The sequence below is a fragment of the Ambystoma mexicanum genome, chromosome 8 (genome assembly GCF_040938575.1).
Source record: "Ambystoma mexicanum isolate Mex_15411 chromosome 8, UKY_AmexF1_1, whole genome shotgun sequence".
Classification (NCBI taxonomy): Eukaryota; Metazoa; Chordata; class Amphibia; order Caudata; family Ambystomatidae; genus Ambystoma; species Ambystoma mexicanum.
The window spans coordinates 623,937,548-623,955,164 of record NC_090929.1 but is presented as its reverse complement, the minus strand read 5'-3'; the positions used below and the strand labels follow the sequence as shown (position 1 = coordinate 623,955,164).

The following is a 17,617-nucleotide window of genomic DNA, read 5'->3' as shown; positions in this document are numbered from 1 at the left end:
TGGCTTTCGGCTACGCCAACAAGGGGAAAGCCTATTTCGAAGCAGGGACTTTCCCGTTGGGTATCCTCTACGATTTCCTTTTGCCACGACAAGGCTGGCAAACCATTGCAGTCGACTCCCAGAGCCCATTCTACGAGGTCCATGGCATCATCGACGGCTCTGTGGGCAGGCATAATGCTCAGGGACTTGCAGCGACTTGGGTGGTGCCACACACCTTCACCAGACCCTCTCTGGGCCAAAAGCATGCAGAGGATATGCAAGTGGGGCGTGCAGTCCTCCAACGCCTGTTCCAATAGGGTAGGACCCAGAGCTTCTGGGTTTTGTTTGATTTGTTTTTTTTACTGATGTTTTTCGACTTTGCTGTCCCAGGCTAAGTAATTGCGATTGTATGATTGCCTGGTGCAGGGGTCTTGTTTTCCTGTTATGCACCTCCAGGTTCTCTTACTGCTATGTAGTCTATTCGCAGCATGTGAAGCCATGAAAGATCCAATGCTGGCGAAGGGAGTAGTTTCTTACCTGGAACTCCTTTCTCCAGCGTTGGTATCTTTCATGGATTCACATGCACCCTCTGACCTCCCCCTTCAGGCAAACAAATGCTTTGAGTTCCTCCATTTTGATGAGGTTAAAATCTGAAGGGAAGCTGCGGGGGCGGGGCTGTTTATACGGGGACGTCCTATTGGTGCAACCTAAAGCACCCAAAAAGACGTCGCTAGGACACTTGGTGTCGATGTTTTCCATGGGAAAACTGCTACATTAAAGGTACTAGGTTTCCCAGCCTGACGGGAAATAGTCACAGCACGTGAATCCATGAAAGATGCCAAAGCTGGAGAAATGGAGTTACAGGTAGGAAACTACTCCCTACAGACTCCTCCCTTCTGGGGTGGGGAGCGACACCGCGATTTGTACGATTTTTGGATGCCTCAAGGAAGCGCCCTTCCATATCAATTACCTGGAGCTCCTGGCAGTTTTTCTGGCGCTCAAAGCTTTTCAACCCTCGATCATCAACAGTGTGGTTCGAATTTGCACGGACAATTGCCATCCAAATATGGAATTGGGCTATCCAACAAAATGTTTAGCTCCAAGCTGTGCACATTCCAGGTCACATCAATGTGGCTGCAAAATCCCTCAGCCAACATCTGCAGCGAGATGCGAGTTGGAGATGAACACTGATGTTCTCGCCAAGATTTTTCAGCAATGGGGTACTCCAGAGATAGACCTTTTGACATCATTTAACAGAGAAATTCTTCTTTATGCTTCCAGGGACTTGCTGGTGTCTTCATTTGGGGATGCCGTCTGGATCCCGTGGGACATCATAAAAGCTTACGCCTTTCCTCCTTTGCCACTGATTCATCTGTCACTTTGGAAACTCCGGAGTGCATTGAAATGCACTCTCCTCCATAGCGCCTTTGTGGCTAACCAGGTTCTGGTTTTTGGAACTGCAGCACCTGTCGGTGTCTTGTTCGATCAGGTTTCCGCTGAGTCCCGACCTTCATCACCAGTGCAATCACCAGTTGTGGCATCCATCCCCACAATTGTTCCGCTTGCCGGCCTGGTGCCGGAGTTCAGTTCAACGTGTCTGAGGACAACATGCGTATAATTCAAGTGGCAAGGAAGCCGTCTACGAGAGCTCAATACAGGAGCAAGTGCCTCGGTTTTTGTCATTGTGTCTAGCCAAAGAGCTTGATCCCAGGCATGCTTCTATTGACACTGGTTTGTCCTTTGTATCTGACCTTCCAGCTTTTGGCATACATGTCTTAACATGCAGGACATATTTGTCTGCCATTGCAACTTACCTGTCTACAGACAGCTGCTCTTTTTCACTGGCTAATCCAGTCATCAAAATATACTGCAGGTCTTCCATCTTTTTCCACCGGTTCGGGTCCCTCATCCCAAATGGGATCTGAATGTGGTCTTCACAGCGTTATGTCATAAGCCTTTTGAACCCGTGGCCACTCCAGAACTCAAGTTCCTGTCTTGGAAGGTGGCATTTTTGATTGCAGTGACATCTGCAAGATGGCTAAGTGAGCTTCTGGCTTTCTGTGGAACATCCATTCCTGGCTTTTCATAAGGATAAGGTGGTGCTTCACACCCACCCTTCCTTCCTAAAGTGGTTTCAGAATTTTATTGGAACCAGTCCATATTTTTACCTGTCTTCTTCCCGTACCCCGTTCTCTGATGCCGAAAGGGTCCTGCACAACCTAGACGTCAGACGGGCTCTGAAGTTCTACCTCTACAGGACGCACAAACTTAGAAGCTCTTCTCAACTATTCGTTACATTTGGTGACCCAAAAGGGAAAGAAGCCTCAAAAGCATCCATCTCCAGCTGGGTTGCTTCAGGTGTTTCCGAGGCCTACAAGATTCAAGCCTTTCAACCACCTAAAGGCATTCATGCACGTTTGGTCTGGTGTAAAGCGGCTGCTGTTGCCTTCCAAAAGTAAGTCCCTTGGGGGTCCATTGCCAAAGGGGCTACGTGGGCCTCTCCATCGGCTTTTTGCAAACATTACTATCTCGACCTGAGCTCCCGGGCTGGTGCCCAATTTGGCCAGGCATTTCTCAAGAATGTATTCCAAGAGGGGAAATATCCATCCACCTGTAATACCTATGGTTGGTTCTTGGGAGTCTCCCACAAGCATGGAGGAAAGGGGACAGTATGTAGGAGTATGACAGTTATTCACCGTAGTGACTACCTCACTCCTAGTCCATAGACCCCTTTCCTCCATATGCTTTCTCACCGTTCTCCAGCATGGGGTCTGGCATGGATTCACATGCTCATGAATATTCCCCGTCGTCAGGCTGGGAATCCTCGGTAAAGAAAAAACCAGTATCAGTTTCGTTTCTGATCTGTCTTTCGTAGTAATAACCAATCACTGGTCTCTGCGTCATACTGACCACAGCCAATGACTGCCCTCTACCTAAGCACCGCCATCTTCAGATTTTTACCGCACGTTCATGTGTTGGGATCCTCGTGCTATTGCTCTCGAGCGTTAGTGCTATTTTTTTCACGTTTTTTTCTCAAAAACTTCGTTTTTTCGGTCAAAAGAGCCTCAAGCTCCACCGACTCTCCATCCGATCAACGGGGACCCGTTTCGGATTCGCCTGCGCCCCTCAAGGGTGAGGATTTCGTCGAGCTACGCTTTTGGAGGACTCCAGAAGTTTCTCAGGCCCGGCCATGGCCCAGGAGAAGGGAAGCTCGATGCCCGGAAAGCTGTTCAGGGTCTGCCCTGGATGCCAGCTGCAGAACGTCTTCAAGGAGGACGAACACTCTTTTTGTCTTTACTGCCTACATGAGGACAAGACGCACGTGGAGGCCCGGGCCCTTGGAGTTCTGCAACAACGGCGGACGCCCTTTTCGGAGCAGCGGAGGCAAGGGCGCCTCCAAAGGTTCCGGCGGCGGTTTCTCCTCCTACCGTCAAGCGGCCCGCTCGTCATCTCAGGAGGCCTACAGAGGACGAGGCAAGCCTGGCGGACCCCGCCGTCGTCGCCAAGGACAAGGCGCTAAAGCCTCGTCGAAGCAGGATTGAACCGGCCGGGGGGGTCGGGCCCCCACCGAAGCACCCCGGTGGGAGGCCGGCTGGTGAGCTTTGTCAGCGTGTGGGAGTCCATCTCCACCGACCGTTGGGTGCTGGACGCCTCGAGTTTCAAAGAAAGTGTCCGCGCGTCCCCCCCGTGGCCAGGAAAGAACTTCACGTCCCTCAACTTCTCCGGGAGGTGAAGGCGATGCTCAAGAAGGGCGCCATCGAACTCGTCCCAAAGAGGCTTCGGGGCTCCGGAGTCTACTCGAGATACTTCCTCGTGAAGAAGAAGACGGGGGGATGGCGCCCCATCCTGGACCTGCGACGTCTGAACAAGTTCATCAAGGCACAAAAGTTCCGGATGGTCACCCTCCAGCACGTCCTGGGTCAGCTGGAGGAAGGAGACTTCCTGTCGTCGTTGGATTTGGAGGATGCCTACTTCCATATTCCCATCTTGAAGGGGCACCGAAAATTCCTCAGGTTTGTGGTCCAAGGGCGGCATTACCAGTTCAAAGCCCTCCCCTTCGGTCTACGGTCGGCACCCAGGGTGTTCACCAAGTGCCTCGCACCGGTGGCGGCTCAGCTGCGCCGCGAAGGGTTCCACGTCTACCCCTACCTGGACGACTGGCTCATCCGAGCCAAGACAAGGGAGCTCGCCGTGGTCCACACGGCAAGGACCGTCCAACTTCTCACGGACCTGGGATTCTCCGTGAACTACGCCAAATCCCTCCTGGTACCCGCGCAAGACACTCTGTTTGTGGGAGCGAGGCTCAACACAGTGTCCCTTCGGGCCTCCCCGTCGGAGGAGAGGACCAGGACCATCCTGGGCAAGGTGCAGCGGATGTTGGTGGCCGACGCGGCCAAGGTGAGGTCCATCAAGTCCCTCCTCGGAATGATGTCTTCCTGCATCTACCTCATTCCCATGTGCAGGCTCCGGATGCGCCCGTTGCAGGAGTTCCTGGACGCGCGCTGGATCCAAACGACTGGCAACTTCGAGGAAAGGATCACACTCGACGAGAGTTTCCGACGAGCGATCCGGTGGTGGGGCACCCGCGCGCATCTGATGGCGGGCATGGACTTCCAGACCCCAGCCCACCAGGAGACAGTGACCACGGATGCCTCCCTGGAAGGGTGGGGAGCGCACACCGAAAATCTGCACGCAAGGGGCCTTTGGCTCCCGACGGAGAAATCCTTACATATCAACGTCCTGGAGCTCCGTGCAGTGTTTTGGGCCCTCAGGTCCTTCCTTCCGTCCCTCAAGGGCAAGGTGGTGAGGATCTTCACCGACAACACCACCACCATGTTTTACATCAGAAAACAGGGCGGAACCAGGTCCCCAGCACTGTCCAAGGAGGCGCAGGACCTGTGGCATTGGGCAGTCGCCCAGGGGATGTTTCTGGTGCCGTTTCATCTGGCAGGGATAAAAAACACCATTGCCGACTCACTCAGCAGGGAGCTGCGCTCGTTCCACGAGTGGGAACTACGGCAGGATCTAGTGGATCGCCTCTTCCGACGGTGGGGCACACCCCAGATCGACCTGTTCGCGACGGCGACGAACTCCAAGTGCCGGAGGTTCGCCAGCAGGTTTCCCCAGGCGAGGAGCATGGGCGATGCTTTCTCGTTCCCCTGGGAGGGCCTGTTCCTCTACGCGTTCCCTCCTTTGCCACTGCTAATCCGGCTCGTCAACCAGCTCAAGAGGTCACGGTGCAGGATGATCCTCGTCGCACCTGCGTGGCCGAGGCAGATATGGTTCCCGGACCTTCTGGACTTGTCAGCGTCCCCGCCAATCAAGCTGCCGGTGGACGCGGATCTGCTCTCCAGGGAAGGAGGCGCCATCCTCCACCACGACCCGAAATTGCTGAACTTGCAGGCCTGGCTCCTGCAGCGCTAGAGTTTGGAGGATACGACATACCGGCCGACTGCAGAGAGGTTCTTGCAAAGGCCAGGGCGTCCTCGACTCTTAAATGCTACGGTCACAAATGGAAGAGGTTCTCTGTCTGGTGCCACGCACAGAAGATTAACCCTCTACGGATTACGGCTCCCCAAGTTCTGCCGTACCTGCTGACGCTGGCCAAAGCTGGACTGGCGCACGCGTCCATCAAGATTCATCTTGCTGCGATCTCCCGATACACCAGAACCACGGGACAGACGTCCTTGTGGTCTCATCGTCTGGTGAAAGAGTTCATGAAGGGACTGTTCAGATCGTTCCCGCCGGTGAAGGCTCCGGCCCCGGCGTGGGAGCTCAACGTGGTGCTGACCAAGCTCATGGGACCTCCGTTCGAGCCTCTGCACTCGGCCCCGTTGAAGTTTCTGTCGTGGAAAACAGCGTTTCTTGTGGCCATCACCTCCGCACGACGGGTGGGAGAGATCCAGGCCCTTTCCTGCAAGGCCCCGTGCTTGACTTTTCACGACACGAGGGTAGTGCTCAGGACGCACCCCTCCTTCATGCCCAAGGTACCGTCGGACTTCCATCTCAACGAACCCTTGGTGTTGCCTGTGTTCTTCCCGTCGCCTTCGTCGCCGGCTGAGAGGACTTTGCACTCGCTGGATGTGGCTAGAGCGCTGAAGTTCTACGTGGACCGCACGTAGTGTTTTTGGAAGACGTCACAACTCTTTGTGAACTTTGGACCTGTCAATCAGGGGAAGGCTCTCTCGAAGGCTTCCATTTCCAGATGGCTCTCCGGCTGTATCATGTACTGTCATCGGTTGGCAAACCGACCGCTGCCCGGCCGTCCGAGAGCCCATTCCACCAGAGCGATCGCAGCTACCACGGCGTTCCTTTCTGGTGTGCCCCTGCTGGACATATGCAGGGCTGCTACGTGGAGGTCGACGCACACCTTCACGAAGTTCTACTGCGTCGATCGGAATTCCAGGGAGGAGTCCAGGGTCGGCCAAGCAGTGCTGCGCAACCTGTTCGCCTGAGGTGAGCCTGGTGAGGAGGTAAGATGCTTAATGTTGAGTTTGATGCAATGCTTAATGTTGAGCCTTTGCCACCTCCCGTGGTTGTGCATGTGTGTACTGCTATGTATTCTTTATTCATGAGCATGTGAATCCATGCCAGACCCCATGCTGGAGAAGGAACAAGTTACTTACCTGTAACTGTTGTTCTCCAGCATGGGTCTGGCATGGATTCACATGCGAACCCTCCCGCCTACCCCTCTGCGGCTCTTCACTTGGTCATACTGCCACTTCACGTGCTTCCAAATCTGAAGATGGCTGCCAGAGGCGGTGATTAGGTAGAGGGCAGTCATTGGCTGTGGTCAGTATGACGCAGAGACCAGTGATTGGTTATTACTACGAAAGACAGATCAGAAACGAAACTGATACTGGTTTTTTCTTTACCGAGGATTCCCAGCCTGACGACGGGGAATATTCATGAGCATGTGAATCCATGCCAGACCCATGCTGGAGAACAACAGTTACAGGTAAGTAACTTGTTCCTTACCCTCTAATAAGTATCCTCTATTATTGCTTAAATGGTCTTCGACCAGGCCATAGAAAAGGACTGGAGGGCGATGAGCGGAGGTCGCGTGCGATGGCTCTGCGTAAAACTGGAAGGACACAAAATGTAATAGTTTGCGTTTTTTTTTTTTGTTTTTTTTTTAAAAGACCCGGTCCCATCCCGAAGGAGAGAATGTGCCACAAGTATGGGGGGAAGGGGACTATAGACTAAGAGTAAGGTAGTCACTACGGTAACTTTGTGTTTGCAGCCATTTCGTTCTGCAAGAGGACACCCCGAAGCAGGGCTTCTTTTTCACGATACCTGTAGTTATTCAATTCCTGAGGTGCCTTTCCAATAGGTTTCCCCCATGCCAGTTTATTGTTCCGGCGTGAGATTTAAATTTAGTGTTTTTAATGGGCGCTCAGTTTGGCCCTCTTTATTCTTTTTCCTTAAGACCGATTACACATAAGGTGATTTCTCTGGTTGCCATCTAAGTCTCTATGACTTGGGAGAAAAACACTTTATTGGTTACGCTGGTACCCGAGCACGGAAGGCTGTTATGAAACGGACCTTGTCTTGTTGGATCTTTCTCTGTATCTCAGAATGCTCTGACCTGGCTGCCAAGTGGGTCCCTGAAGGTCTCGGTGCTCACTCTACCAGAGGTTTGGCTGTCACGTTGGCTCTGCAACGCGGAATGAGTGTTCTGGATATTTGCCAAGCAGCCATGTGGGCCTCCTTGCATATATATTTACTAAGCATTACTGCTTGGATTCTGTTTGGTCCGGACACTCGTTTTGGCAGTAATCTCCTTCAGAGTTTTCTGGTTTAGATGGTGTCCTTGCTAACCTCCCTCCTCCCAGGCGGTTGTACTGACTTGGTATCATTCGTAAAACCATCTATGCGAAGAAGGAGTCAATTAGAAGAACAAATGACTTGCCTCTCATGTATATTCTTTCTGATGGATGTTTCACCAACTGATGCCTCATCGACCTACCTGCCCCTCTTGGGGTAGCTAGTACACCTTAGTTCTGCAGTCACTCACTGTAGTAGTGTTAAGAGAAAGAGGGTGGAACTGAAGTCACAGGGTGCAGCGCCTCATATACTGGCCTAGATGTCCTTTCCGACACGAACCGCAGTGCCCCCTGGCTGCGGAAATGATTCAGAAGAGAAGCTGGTCCTGCGAGATGGATTTCACAGATGAGGAATCCGTGGGACGAACGTCCATCAGAAAGAACATTGTTGAGAGGAAAGTAATTTGTTCTTGGAGTCCTATTCAATGCCACCCTTGTTTTGTCCGGAACTTGAAGTATAGTACAAAATAGGTCTTCTACGAATGTATGCAAGTTGAAGTTTGGGGCTTCCGCACATCCTGAAGTTATTTAGTCAGGCTCTTGTTTTTTGACCCGCCTGCCCTTGATGCAAAGTTGCATGTTGGGCATGTAGCGCATTGACTTTTTCGGCAAGTTCATGAGTTTTGGCAGGGAGATAATGAAGGACCTTTGTTTGTTCACTAATTAGTGGGACCGGTCTCTTCAGGGCATGTGGCAAATTTTCACTGGGGAGGGGGTTGTTCCTGCAACCTGTCGAGTGAGGCGAGTGCCCTCGTTCCCTAAAGAACCAGGTTGATATTATTGCAGTTTTTTTTTTTTTATTTAAAGTCTGTGCTTTTCTAGACTAAAGTTATTATTAGTTTGCTATTTTCCACAGCTTCTTTATGTTCGGGTATCCATTAGTGCAGCCTATGGTCGTCTTCCTCCTCCCTCATAGTTGACATGCCCCTATGGGTTTTTCCTTCATCTTTTACGTTAATTCTGTAAATTAACCTTTTGGGTTTTTCCGTAATGTAATCCCCCTCAGGATTGCCCTTTTTCCAAGACTTGCACCTCTCGTACTGTTTTGCTTTTACCCTTCCTCCGATTCATTCCATTGAGCTCTTCCCATGTGTGCTGGTGAGGCCGGGAAGGGTTGTCTGAGTCTATTGCATCGTTCTGTTCGGGTTGTGCTTACCCATTCAGTTCAGATGCTGCTTGTTTCGGGTTCGATCAAGACTGAAGCCTCAGTGCCCCCAGTGCTGATACGTCACTTCAGTCGGCGGGGTCTCGCGCCTCTGCGTCCTATGGGATTTGCTGGTTTGCACCATCTTGTCACTATTGGGAATCGCGGTTTGGTGGTGTTTGGGTCACCAACTAGTTTTGGGCTTTGATTGTAGGGGATGACCATGCTTGCACCCTTGTTCTCGGTTTTCTTGCCTTCTATATTATACTGAGGAGGATTGGCCCCTGGGCCCAGCGAAGCGAACTGGCGATGTGTTCTACATAGCGCTTAACTATGCCACACCACTCAGAACCCATTTCTACCACCTCTGGTAGCCCCCTTGTATTTTCCAAACATCCGCCATAGGCTAGCATTGGATAGTGTGACTCTTTTTGCTACTGTGTCTCTGTTGACTCCTGTGGCCTGTATGCTCTCGGGACCTGTTGCCTATGTTGATATACCATTTATAAGTGACTATTCTGCCCATGTTGTAACCCTTTTCCTTCTCCATGTAGTACTGTGTTTGCAGTACTCTTATGTTGGAACGATTTGTTTCCCTGTATTGGAGGTAGCCGGTAAATACTGTTATGCCCTGGTATTTTGGTTCTATGAATATATGTATGTGAATTTACATGTCTTGGAATCCACTTTCCTCCCTCCTTAAACATTTTGGTGTAGGGTGTTCTGCCGTCGGGAGCCTATCCTGAAACTGGTTTAATGAGTGGGTATGGTCTTGCCAAGGGCCCCTTCTGTTTATATACTGCAACAGTATAACCCTTGGTGGTATTTGTTTTTATTAAAGATCTTATGTGGAATACTACACTGAAAATTGTATATATTTTTATTGCATCTGTTTATACAAAATACACTAATCTATTGGGCTTAACTGTACCTAGCTGCCACCCATATTCTCCTGAAACCTGACTGCTATGCTACGTTACCCATCGAGAGAGTTTTGGTCCAATTTGGTGAACAATCTTTCCGCAATACGACAGATCTCTTTAACCCTTCTCCAGAGGGTTGTGGGAGCACTTCCTCAACAGATGGCAATTACTTTGGCCAGTTGATCCGTAAGCCTCAAGTCCTCTACTGCAACAGTCTGTATCTTTCACAAAAGCAGGTTTTTGGTGGCAGAGTTGCAGGCTCCCATTCTCTCCCAGTTTTCAAATAAAAGGTTTTCTTTTCTTTTCAGGATGGAGTAAGGCATAACTTGCCCTATGCTAAGGTGGGATTTCCCTACCTAAAGAAAACTAAGGCTAGTCTGTGTCAATATGTTCAACGCAAGTCTGTGTCCAAAACCTATACTTGCTCTCAAATATAAATACATAATGTGTAGGGATGTAAGCAGCAAATGAAATGGTGTTCAAAACAAACATTCTGACCTTCTTCCAGCTCCTCCTTCTATTCAGTTTCCTCTTCCCCAGGAGTTCAACACAGTTCAAAAAGGTTTTGGGCTTCCCTTCCCCAAGAAGTTTGCTCTTCCAGCTTCAAAATAATCATCAGTTTAAATATCCTGGCTTTCAAATCCGTTCCAATTCAACTCCTTAGTCATCCAGGTTTTTCAATAGTTCATGCCTTTCTCATGCACTTTAGCAACCGTTGCACGATACAAGCTTCTTTACGTTTGCTTTCCTTGATCCCTTCCAAGTAGGGGTCACTCGGTCTAGGTTGCAGTTGTCGTACCACACGGGTCTACCCATCACAGGTCACGCAACCGATAACCCTAGGCACTTTATGTTTCTCTTATTATATAGTGTTTCGACAGCACAGGTTTTCTCTCTCTGAACCTGTGTTCTTGGCCAACAAATTTCAGATTCTCTTTTGCAGTCTCTTGGCTTTGCCACAACCTCTATCTCCATACAATTGTATCCATGGTGGTAACTATTTTCCACCACCTTGCTTTCACGTTCTTTTGTCTCCTACTGCCTTCACATATGCTTATTATATCTTTCATTTAGTTCAGTATTCAATAATGCTTGTTTCACTTCTCAAAACTATCTAACACTTTGCATCTTATTCAGTATTCTAAAATGCTTGGTTGAACTTTGCTGAGCGAACTGAAACTTATTACAATTGCTGTGATTCAAATGTGCTTGTTTTCCAGCCAATGCAGTGCCCTGGTATGAGTGCTCCCTTCTTTGCACTCACCGGTATGCGACTGCTCCTGCGGGCATCTCTGTTCTGCATCCTGGCTTCTTTAAGCTCTGCCTTTTCCTTACGGAAGCCTCAGTGAGCATCTCTCGCTTACCAGGAATCGTGTAGCTATTCATTCCCTCAATAGAAGCTACGGAGAGCACCTCTTGCACTCTCTCTGCATGCGGCAGCAGTCGGGAGGCTTTGGTGCCCCACAGTTCCTGCTGTGGACAGCAGGCAGGGAGGACAGCAGGCTTCTCGACCCTGTCGGGGCCAGCTTTGACCCTGGCGTCTCTCTCGCACTCCTGCTCAGCACATCTTCCTTCTAGCTGGTTCCTCTCCAGCCTGCTCCACTTCTGCAAGCTGCGTCTTTCTCCATGCTGTTTCTCTCCGAGCCTCCTCCGTCACTGCTGGGCGGTCACCCATTGTATACACCGGTGATTTGTTAAAGGGTTGCAGGTGTAAGTCCTTAACTTCAATTGCCTGACTATGGTTGGGCCGATTATCTGGACATACCTGGCTGCTACAATGGAACTCCTCCAAAGCCCTCTTCCTTGTTTTGATACCACAGTGGTGTGAATGAATGGAAGTGTGCATAACTCCCAGTTTCCTCCTCGTCACCGTCTTAAGGTGAAATGACTGTGGGAGCCTTTGAGTAGAATAAAGGGGCAAAGACTGAATATAGCCTACAATGACTGGGCATATAGAGTTCCTTTTTACAAGGCAAAGGAGATCCTAGGTCTCACCCAAACACAGCCTCTCCTCCCTCCCCAAGGTCCCTCCATCCAGGTGATTCTCCCTCACACATCCACACCCAGGATCATGATCCAAGATCAATGGCCTTGCCCTGGCCACCTGAGAGGAATATTCAGGGAGTGGAAGTGAGGATGCCCTCAAGTTCCTCACATAGGGCATTGGATTGCACTTGATGTATTTGGAGAGTGGGCAATGGTTTGCACTCAACGACTGCTTTTCTATTACGCTTTGAAGATTTATTATGGTATCCTGTCCATAGCAGTAAGAAGATTATAGAGAGAACCGGTCTAATGCCCCCTGAAGGTATGAGGACAAACTATTTATCCTAGAAGATTTGAGAATAGACTGTTTACTGCACTTGGAAGATGCATTGGGATGGGTTTCATTCTGCTGAGAAGATGTATTCGGATAGCCTGTCTATTGCAATTGACCTGGTATAGCACCTGGAAGATTGATGTTGGCCCGTCTCTATGCTTAGAAAGCTGTGAGGATAGCCAATGAATTGAACAAAGATGTATACAGGTAGCCTAGATATTGCACTTGGAAGATTCCTGATGTAGATTATTGTACTTTGAAGATGTAGTAGAATAGCTCTTAACCATTATATTCCACATGGAATGTACTAGGATAGCCTGCCCACTGCACGTAAAACGTACTGGGTTTTTCTTGCCTATTGCACATTTGACTGCACATTTATAAGATCCATGCTGTTAGCCTGGCTACTGTCGAAAGATGTATGGGGATTGCTGATAAATGCACTTACTAGTTACTTGAAATTGGAATCCTGTGTTTTCAGGACAACCGGGCTATTGTGCTATATGCATCAGGCCAGCATGCCCATTGCACCTACACATAACATGGCCTTCTACAGATGACCTATCACTCTACTTCAGAGACAAGGTTCCATCTGAGCATCAAGGTACATGTGAACTTTGGCCGTAGCCACCTACACGCACGCATTTAGAATGCAATGACGACCATAACACAAATTTGGTCTAGCTGGACACATTAGGCTCCTCCAGGTTCGTAAACACAGTGCACAACATATATGCCATCACAATGAAGAGACCACCTATGACAAAATTCGGTCTAGCTGGACACTTCATGAATTTTTCTTGCTATCGCTCATAATCCTCTCCATCCAGCACCCACCAACTTGCCTGACTTCATGGATATCTTTATCATGCCCGGCCAGCCCCCCTTCTTTTCTTGGCCAAATATACAGAGTTATTCTAGCCTTCACACAATTTCCCACACCTTGGACTTCGGTCCACTGAGGGTGTTCCCACCACAAGTGTGTTGAGGCAATAATAATGGGATAAAGGTGCTATGCAAATGCCTGCTACTGCTAGTACCACCTGCTCCTCTGACCTGGAATAAATACAATTTGATCCACTGAGGAACAGGAGGGCATCAATCTACCTTTTTTTTTTATAATACAAAATGACTTTTTCCTCATCTTCTCAAACTAAAACTTTCGACAAATTGTTCTTTGGGATGCTGGAAAGGCGTTTGATTCTATTGAATGTTTCTTTCCAGTACTTTGTAGTATGGGATCCCATTTTATTTCCATGGTTGGCCTATTGTACAGGTCTCTTATGACCAGGACCTTATGTCAGGGAATTTTAATGCATTGTGCTATACATATATGCAGAGAGACGTACTGAGAGGGCGAAAATAGTAGACCGGCAGACATATGGCGATTTAGATCTATATATTTAACCACGGCATAACTACGACTACATGCCATACCCTGGAGAATAACTTTTTTAAACTGTGCAGGTGCTGCAGTGGCTAATCGCCAAAATGGGGTCGATCTGGACGAGAAGAAAAACCATGACAGCTGTTTTTTGGCCACTATATGCCATTTCTAAATCTGGCAGAGCTAGTCCACCAAACTCCAAGGGATCAGTAAGGTTTTCCAGCGAATCCTAACACTTTCAGCCCAAATGACTTCCAGTAGCATAGTGTCCAAGTATTGATAAATATCATTGGTAAACAGAGTAATGTGGGCATTATCATTTTAATTAAAGACATTCTGCCGAATGGATAAGGCAACAATCTCGAGCTTACTAAGTGCTACTCCAATGTTTTCCCTAAATAGAATGGGTTAATTGGGTATTTCTTTACCATAAATCCTAGGCCTTCGATTCCTTTTTCACTTTTAAATCGGAATAGTCTCGGGGGGGGGGGGGGGGGGGAAGATGAGCCTCAAGCATTTTATTCTACAGTGCTACTTTCTAGTTGTGGTTTTTAACAAAAATCATGTCTGAAAATAGCGAGGTATGTTATGAGAATAAAGTTGCCAGGCCTCTGTACGTTTTTCCCTAAATCAAGCCAAATAATAAAATCTACAACAACCAACTGATGGTATTTTTTAAACTCATAGATTCGTGGTTGTGAAAAGATTGTAGGAACCTGAACCTGTCAAACCCGATCCAGATTGGACACCAAGTTGGGGAGAACCGGCCTACATGATCCTGATTTCCCGTGATTTTCATATAGCCGCAATCCTCACTATTACCTTTTGAAAGTTTAGGATGAAACCTTTTACAAACTACAGATTCATACCCTGGGTAATCTCTTCGCAGAGGACCGGTTTTACTTTTGAAGCAATTTAGGAGGTATTTTAAGTAGATCTCTTGTAGACCTTTTTTATACTTAACATTTCTGTTCCATTTCTTACCAGTGCAACTATAAACCTTTGCCCGATTTCGCAATGATAGTTACTCAAGGCAAAGGGAAACTGCTTTCTGTCCTTTACGCTAAAATTCTTAGTGCATAGGTTGTCGATGTAGGAAATGCGGAAAATCACTTCAAACTGTACATGCAGACCAGCACAGCAAGTATTTTAGCACAGGCTGGGTTCTGCCTTTAATAACCACTTTACATGTTTTACATTTCTTCAGCTACGTTATTTAGATGCTAGTCTGCATAATTATTATCCTTAAGTTTCCCATACTTGTGGGCGCTGTATGATCGGGCATATGTTTACTATTTTAGATTTTTTTTGTAGTATGTTATTGACATTTTAAGTAGGAATCTGGGCATCGAAATTGTATTACCGCCAACACACAGGATTAATTCCTATGCATGCGCAATGGTTGGCAGCATTGCATTTTGTGTTCAATCGTAGGTCTGTTGCAAAACCTAGTGGAAGAGTACCTTGTTAAACGGTTAATATAGGGCTTCAATATATTAGATATTGCTGTGACCGTGACAAATTGTATGTTCTATCACAGACTTTTGTCTCGATCAAGAGGCACTTGGATGCCTTATCATAATTTAGATTAGTGTATTTCTTATATAAGAGCAACACGCCCATAGGCCTCAGTGCATTGACCGAACATAAAACGCATATATAACCTAAAAAGAATGAACACCATAATCTGCCAGCATTAAAGCCCCTATAAAGATGCCTAATTCCTACAAATTACACAAAATATCAGGACAAAATAATTTTCAACTTGGTATGGAAGTCCTGTTCCACCGATTTTTACATTGGCTCAAAACAATGGTAAGTCACTTCAACCGCATACTATATAACAATGCAATCTGTTTTGCCCGTAGAACACCTGTTAATATGCACCCTCCAGAGGACTCTCCGTTCCTGCGTTGTAATGCAACTTTTGCCCACTCTTTGATGTAACCAGGCCGAGACTGTATTTGACTCTGGCTCCTTAGGCTTCTTAACGTTGTGTATTATATTCCTAGGGCCCATAATAAACCCACTTATGATTGGATCCGCTTTCTTTGACATGTGGGACTTTCTTGTATGAATATCCTTAGACTGTGAGGGGTCAGCTATGAAATTAGACATAATTCTAAGCTTAAAATAGGTACCACTTTTCTAAATTGAGTTTGATTTCATGTGAAGCAAATTCGTACCCTTCAAAAAGGACTGAAGTATCGGTCGTTATTTTTTTAATTTTTTTGTTGGAATGCCAATGCCATTTTCTTGTTATATATGGTCACTTACATTCGGGTTTGTGTTCAAGATTTGAGAAGCCTGATTTAGAGCATGCGAAATATTGGTTATTTTTAAACTGTGGACCAACTGCCCCATTGAATATTCATTCTGCCTCCTTAATTTCTAATATATCTTGATCTTAAAACCATTGCCATTATTCTTCTTCTCTATTCTGTGTGTCTATGTAGTCTCAGCATGGTAGACATTGATGTATTTATAGTTGTAACAGCAATTTGCTGTAGTGACTACTATAGTCCATTAATCCCTACTATCCCCATGAAGTAAGTTAAATTGTATTAATTAATAGCATGTATTAAATCTTATTGATGTGCGATAATACCGGAGCCAGGCATAGCTCTTGCTGTGCTTGTGCTTATGACAATTGATTGACACACGCTCCTGGTCTTGGGGCATGAATGTTTAGTCTGAATGGAGGAAAGTAGATGATGGATAATGGCCTAGGAGTTAATGTGTCCATACAGTAAGCAACGTGTTTTCTTAACTGGAGTGTGAGTCTGAGGTCCTGATTGGGAGTGCACATTTGGTGATTTAGGTGTATGTGCTTCTTTTCATTATGCTCTGTAAGCCTGCATACAATGATGTGATCCCCTCGGTGGCTTATCCGTCACACTGTTTTACAGATGCTGAAGTAAGTTCGGAGGAATCTGCTTCTACGGGAGAGGAGCAGGAGACTGAGACACCTCCTGCAACGTCTAGCGAGACAGAACAGCCCAAGGACCCTGAAGCTGATGCAGCGGAGGAGAAGGAGGAAAGCAAGCCCTCCGAGGACACCAAAAAAGAGTAGGGGGCTGCATCCTAATTTATTAAATCTCCCCTTTCTAAATATGCCTGAAATTCACTGTTTTATCATAATGTAGCATTATAATTTGCTCATGTCTGTTCTGTTCTGTTGCCTTGCCCTATATAATGTTGAGGCCAGGAATACAACCTGTGTTGTAGTTGAATGTTTGGTGGAAGCACTCTACATTGCATTTTTAATTGTGAGGATTTAGGGGCCTTTAAAATAATCTTACCTGTGTGAAAGATGTCCTTTAACTCTAAAAAGAAAAAAGCAAAATCTCATGTATATCATATTCAAATGTCTTCACCAGGAAAATATTACTATTACAGCTAGAAAGGCAGCTCAACAATTCAAAAGCTTGTTTGTTGTATGCAACCTGAAGTTGCAGATTTTAGACTGGTTCTGTTCATCCTTTTGTGCTGAGGTTTGGAGAGGGTTCTGCTGTGGGGGTCCGAAATGTGAGGCGGACAACTGTCAGATGATTTGTCAAACAAGGCCATTTTATTAAATCCAAAGTCTCAACCAAACCCCTCTTCCTCTACGCTTACAGGGATTTCATGCCTAAATAAAGTAAGGGAAATGCTTTGGCAGAAGATGGCCCTCACACCTATAGATAAGCAAAAACAAGAAACTATGTTAATCCCCATAATGGCAGTACCTGTATTTGTACTAAAAAGACTATCTTGGATACTGTTGGGAATTTGTATATATGGACCCCACCAAACAATCCCTTTTCAAAACTTGTAGTACAAAAAAGTGTTTGGGTGGTCCTTGTCATTTCAGGTTTACGCTTATTGGCTGATGTTCAGAAGCCTTTACATAAATTAAATATCACCAGTTCGGGTATATATACCAACCGTTTTTTCTCATGAATGTTATTTGCTGTACACAATTTGTAGAAATTGGCAATCATGATAAGCCATAAAGTAGAAAAAGCCCTAGAAAGAGCATTGATCTCGAAAAAAAGC

General features: G+C 47.1%; 1 protein-coding gene across 2 annotated transcripts in view; it reads left to right on the top strand.

The window, feature by feature from the left end:
• HP1BP3 (heterochromatin protein 1 binding protein 3) overlaps positions 1 to 17,617 on the top strand; it is a 901,708-nt gene that overhangs the window by 162,605 nt on the left and 721,486 nt on the right. For both annotated transcript variants that reach the window (XM_069610338.1, XM_069610339.1), the window contains exon 3: positions 16,489 to 16,648. In XM_069610338.1, coding sequence (XP_069466439.1) covers positions 16,489 to 16,648 — 160 coding nt within the window. The remainder of the gene's footprint in view (positions 1 to 16,488; positions 16,649 to 17,617) is intronic.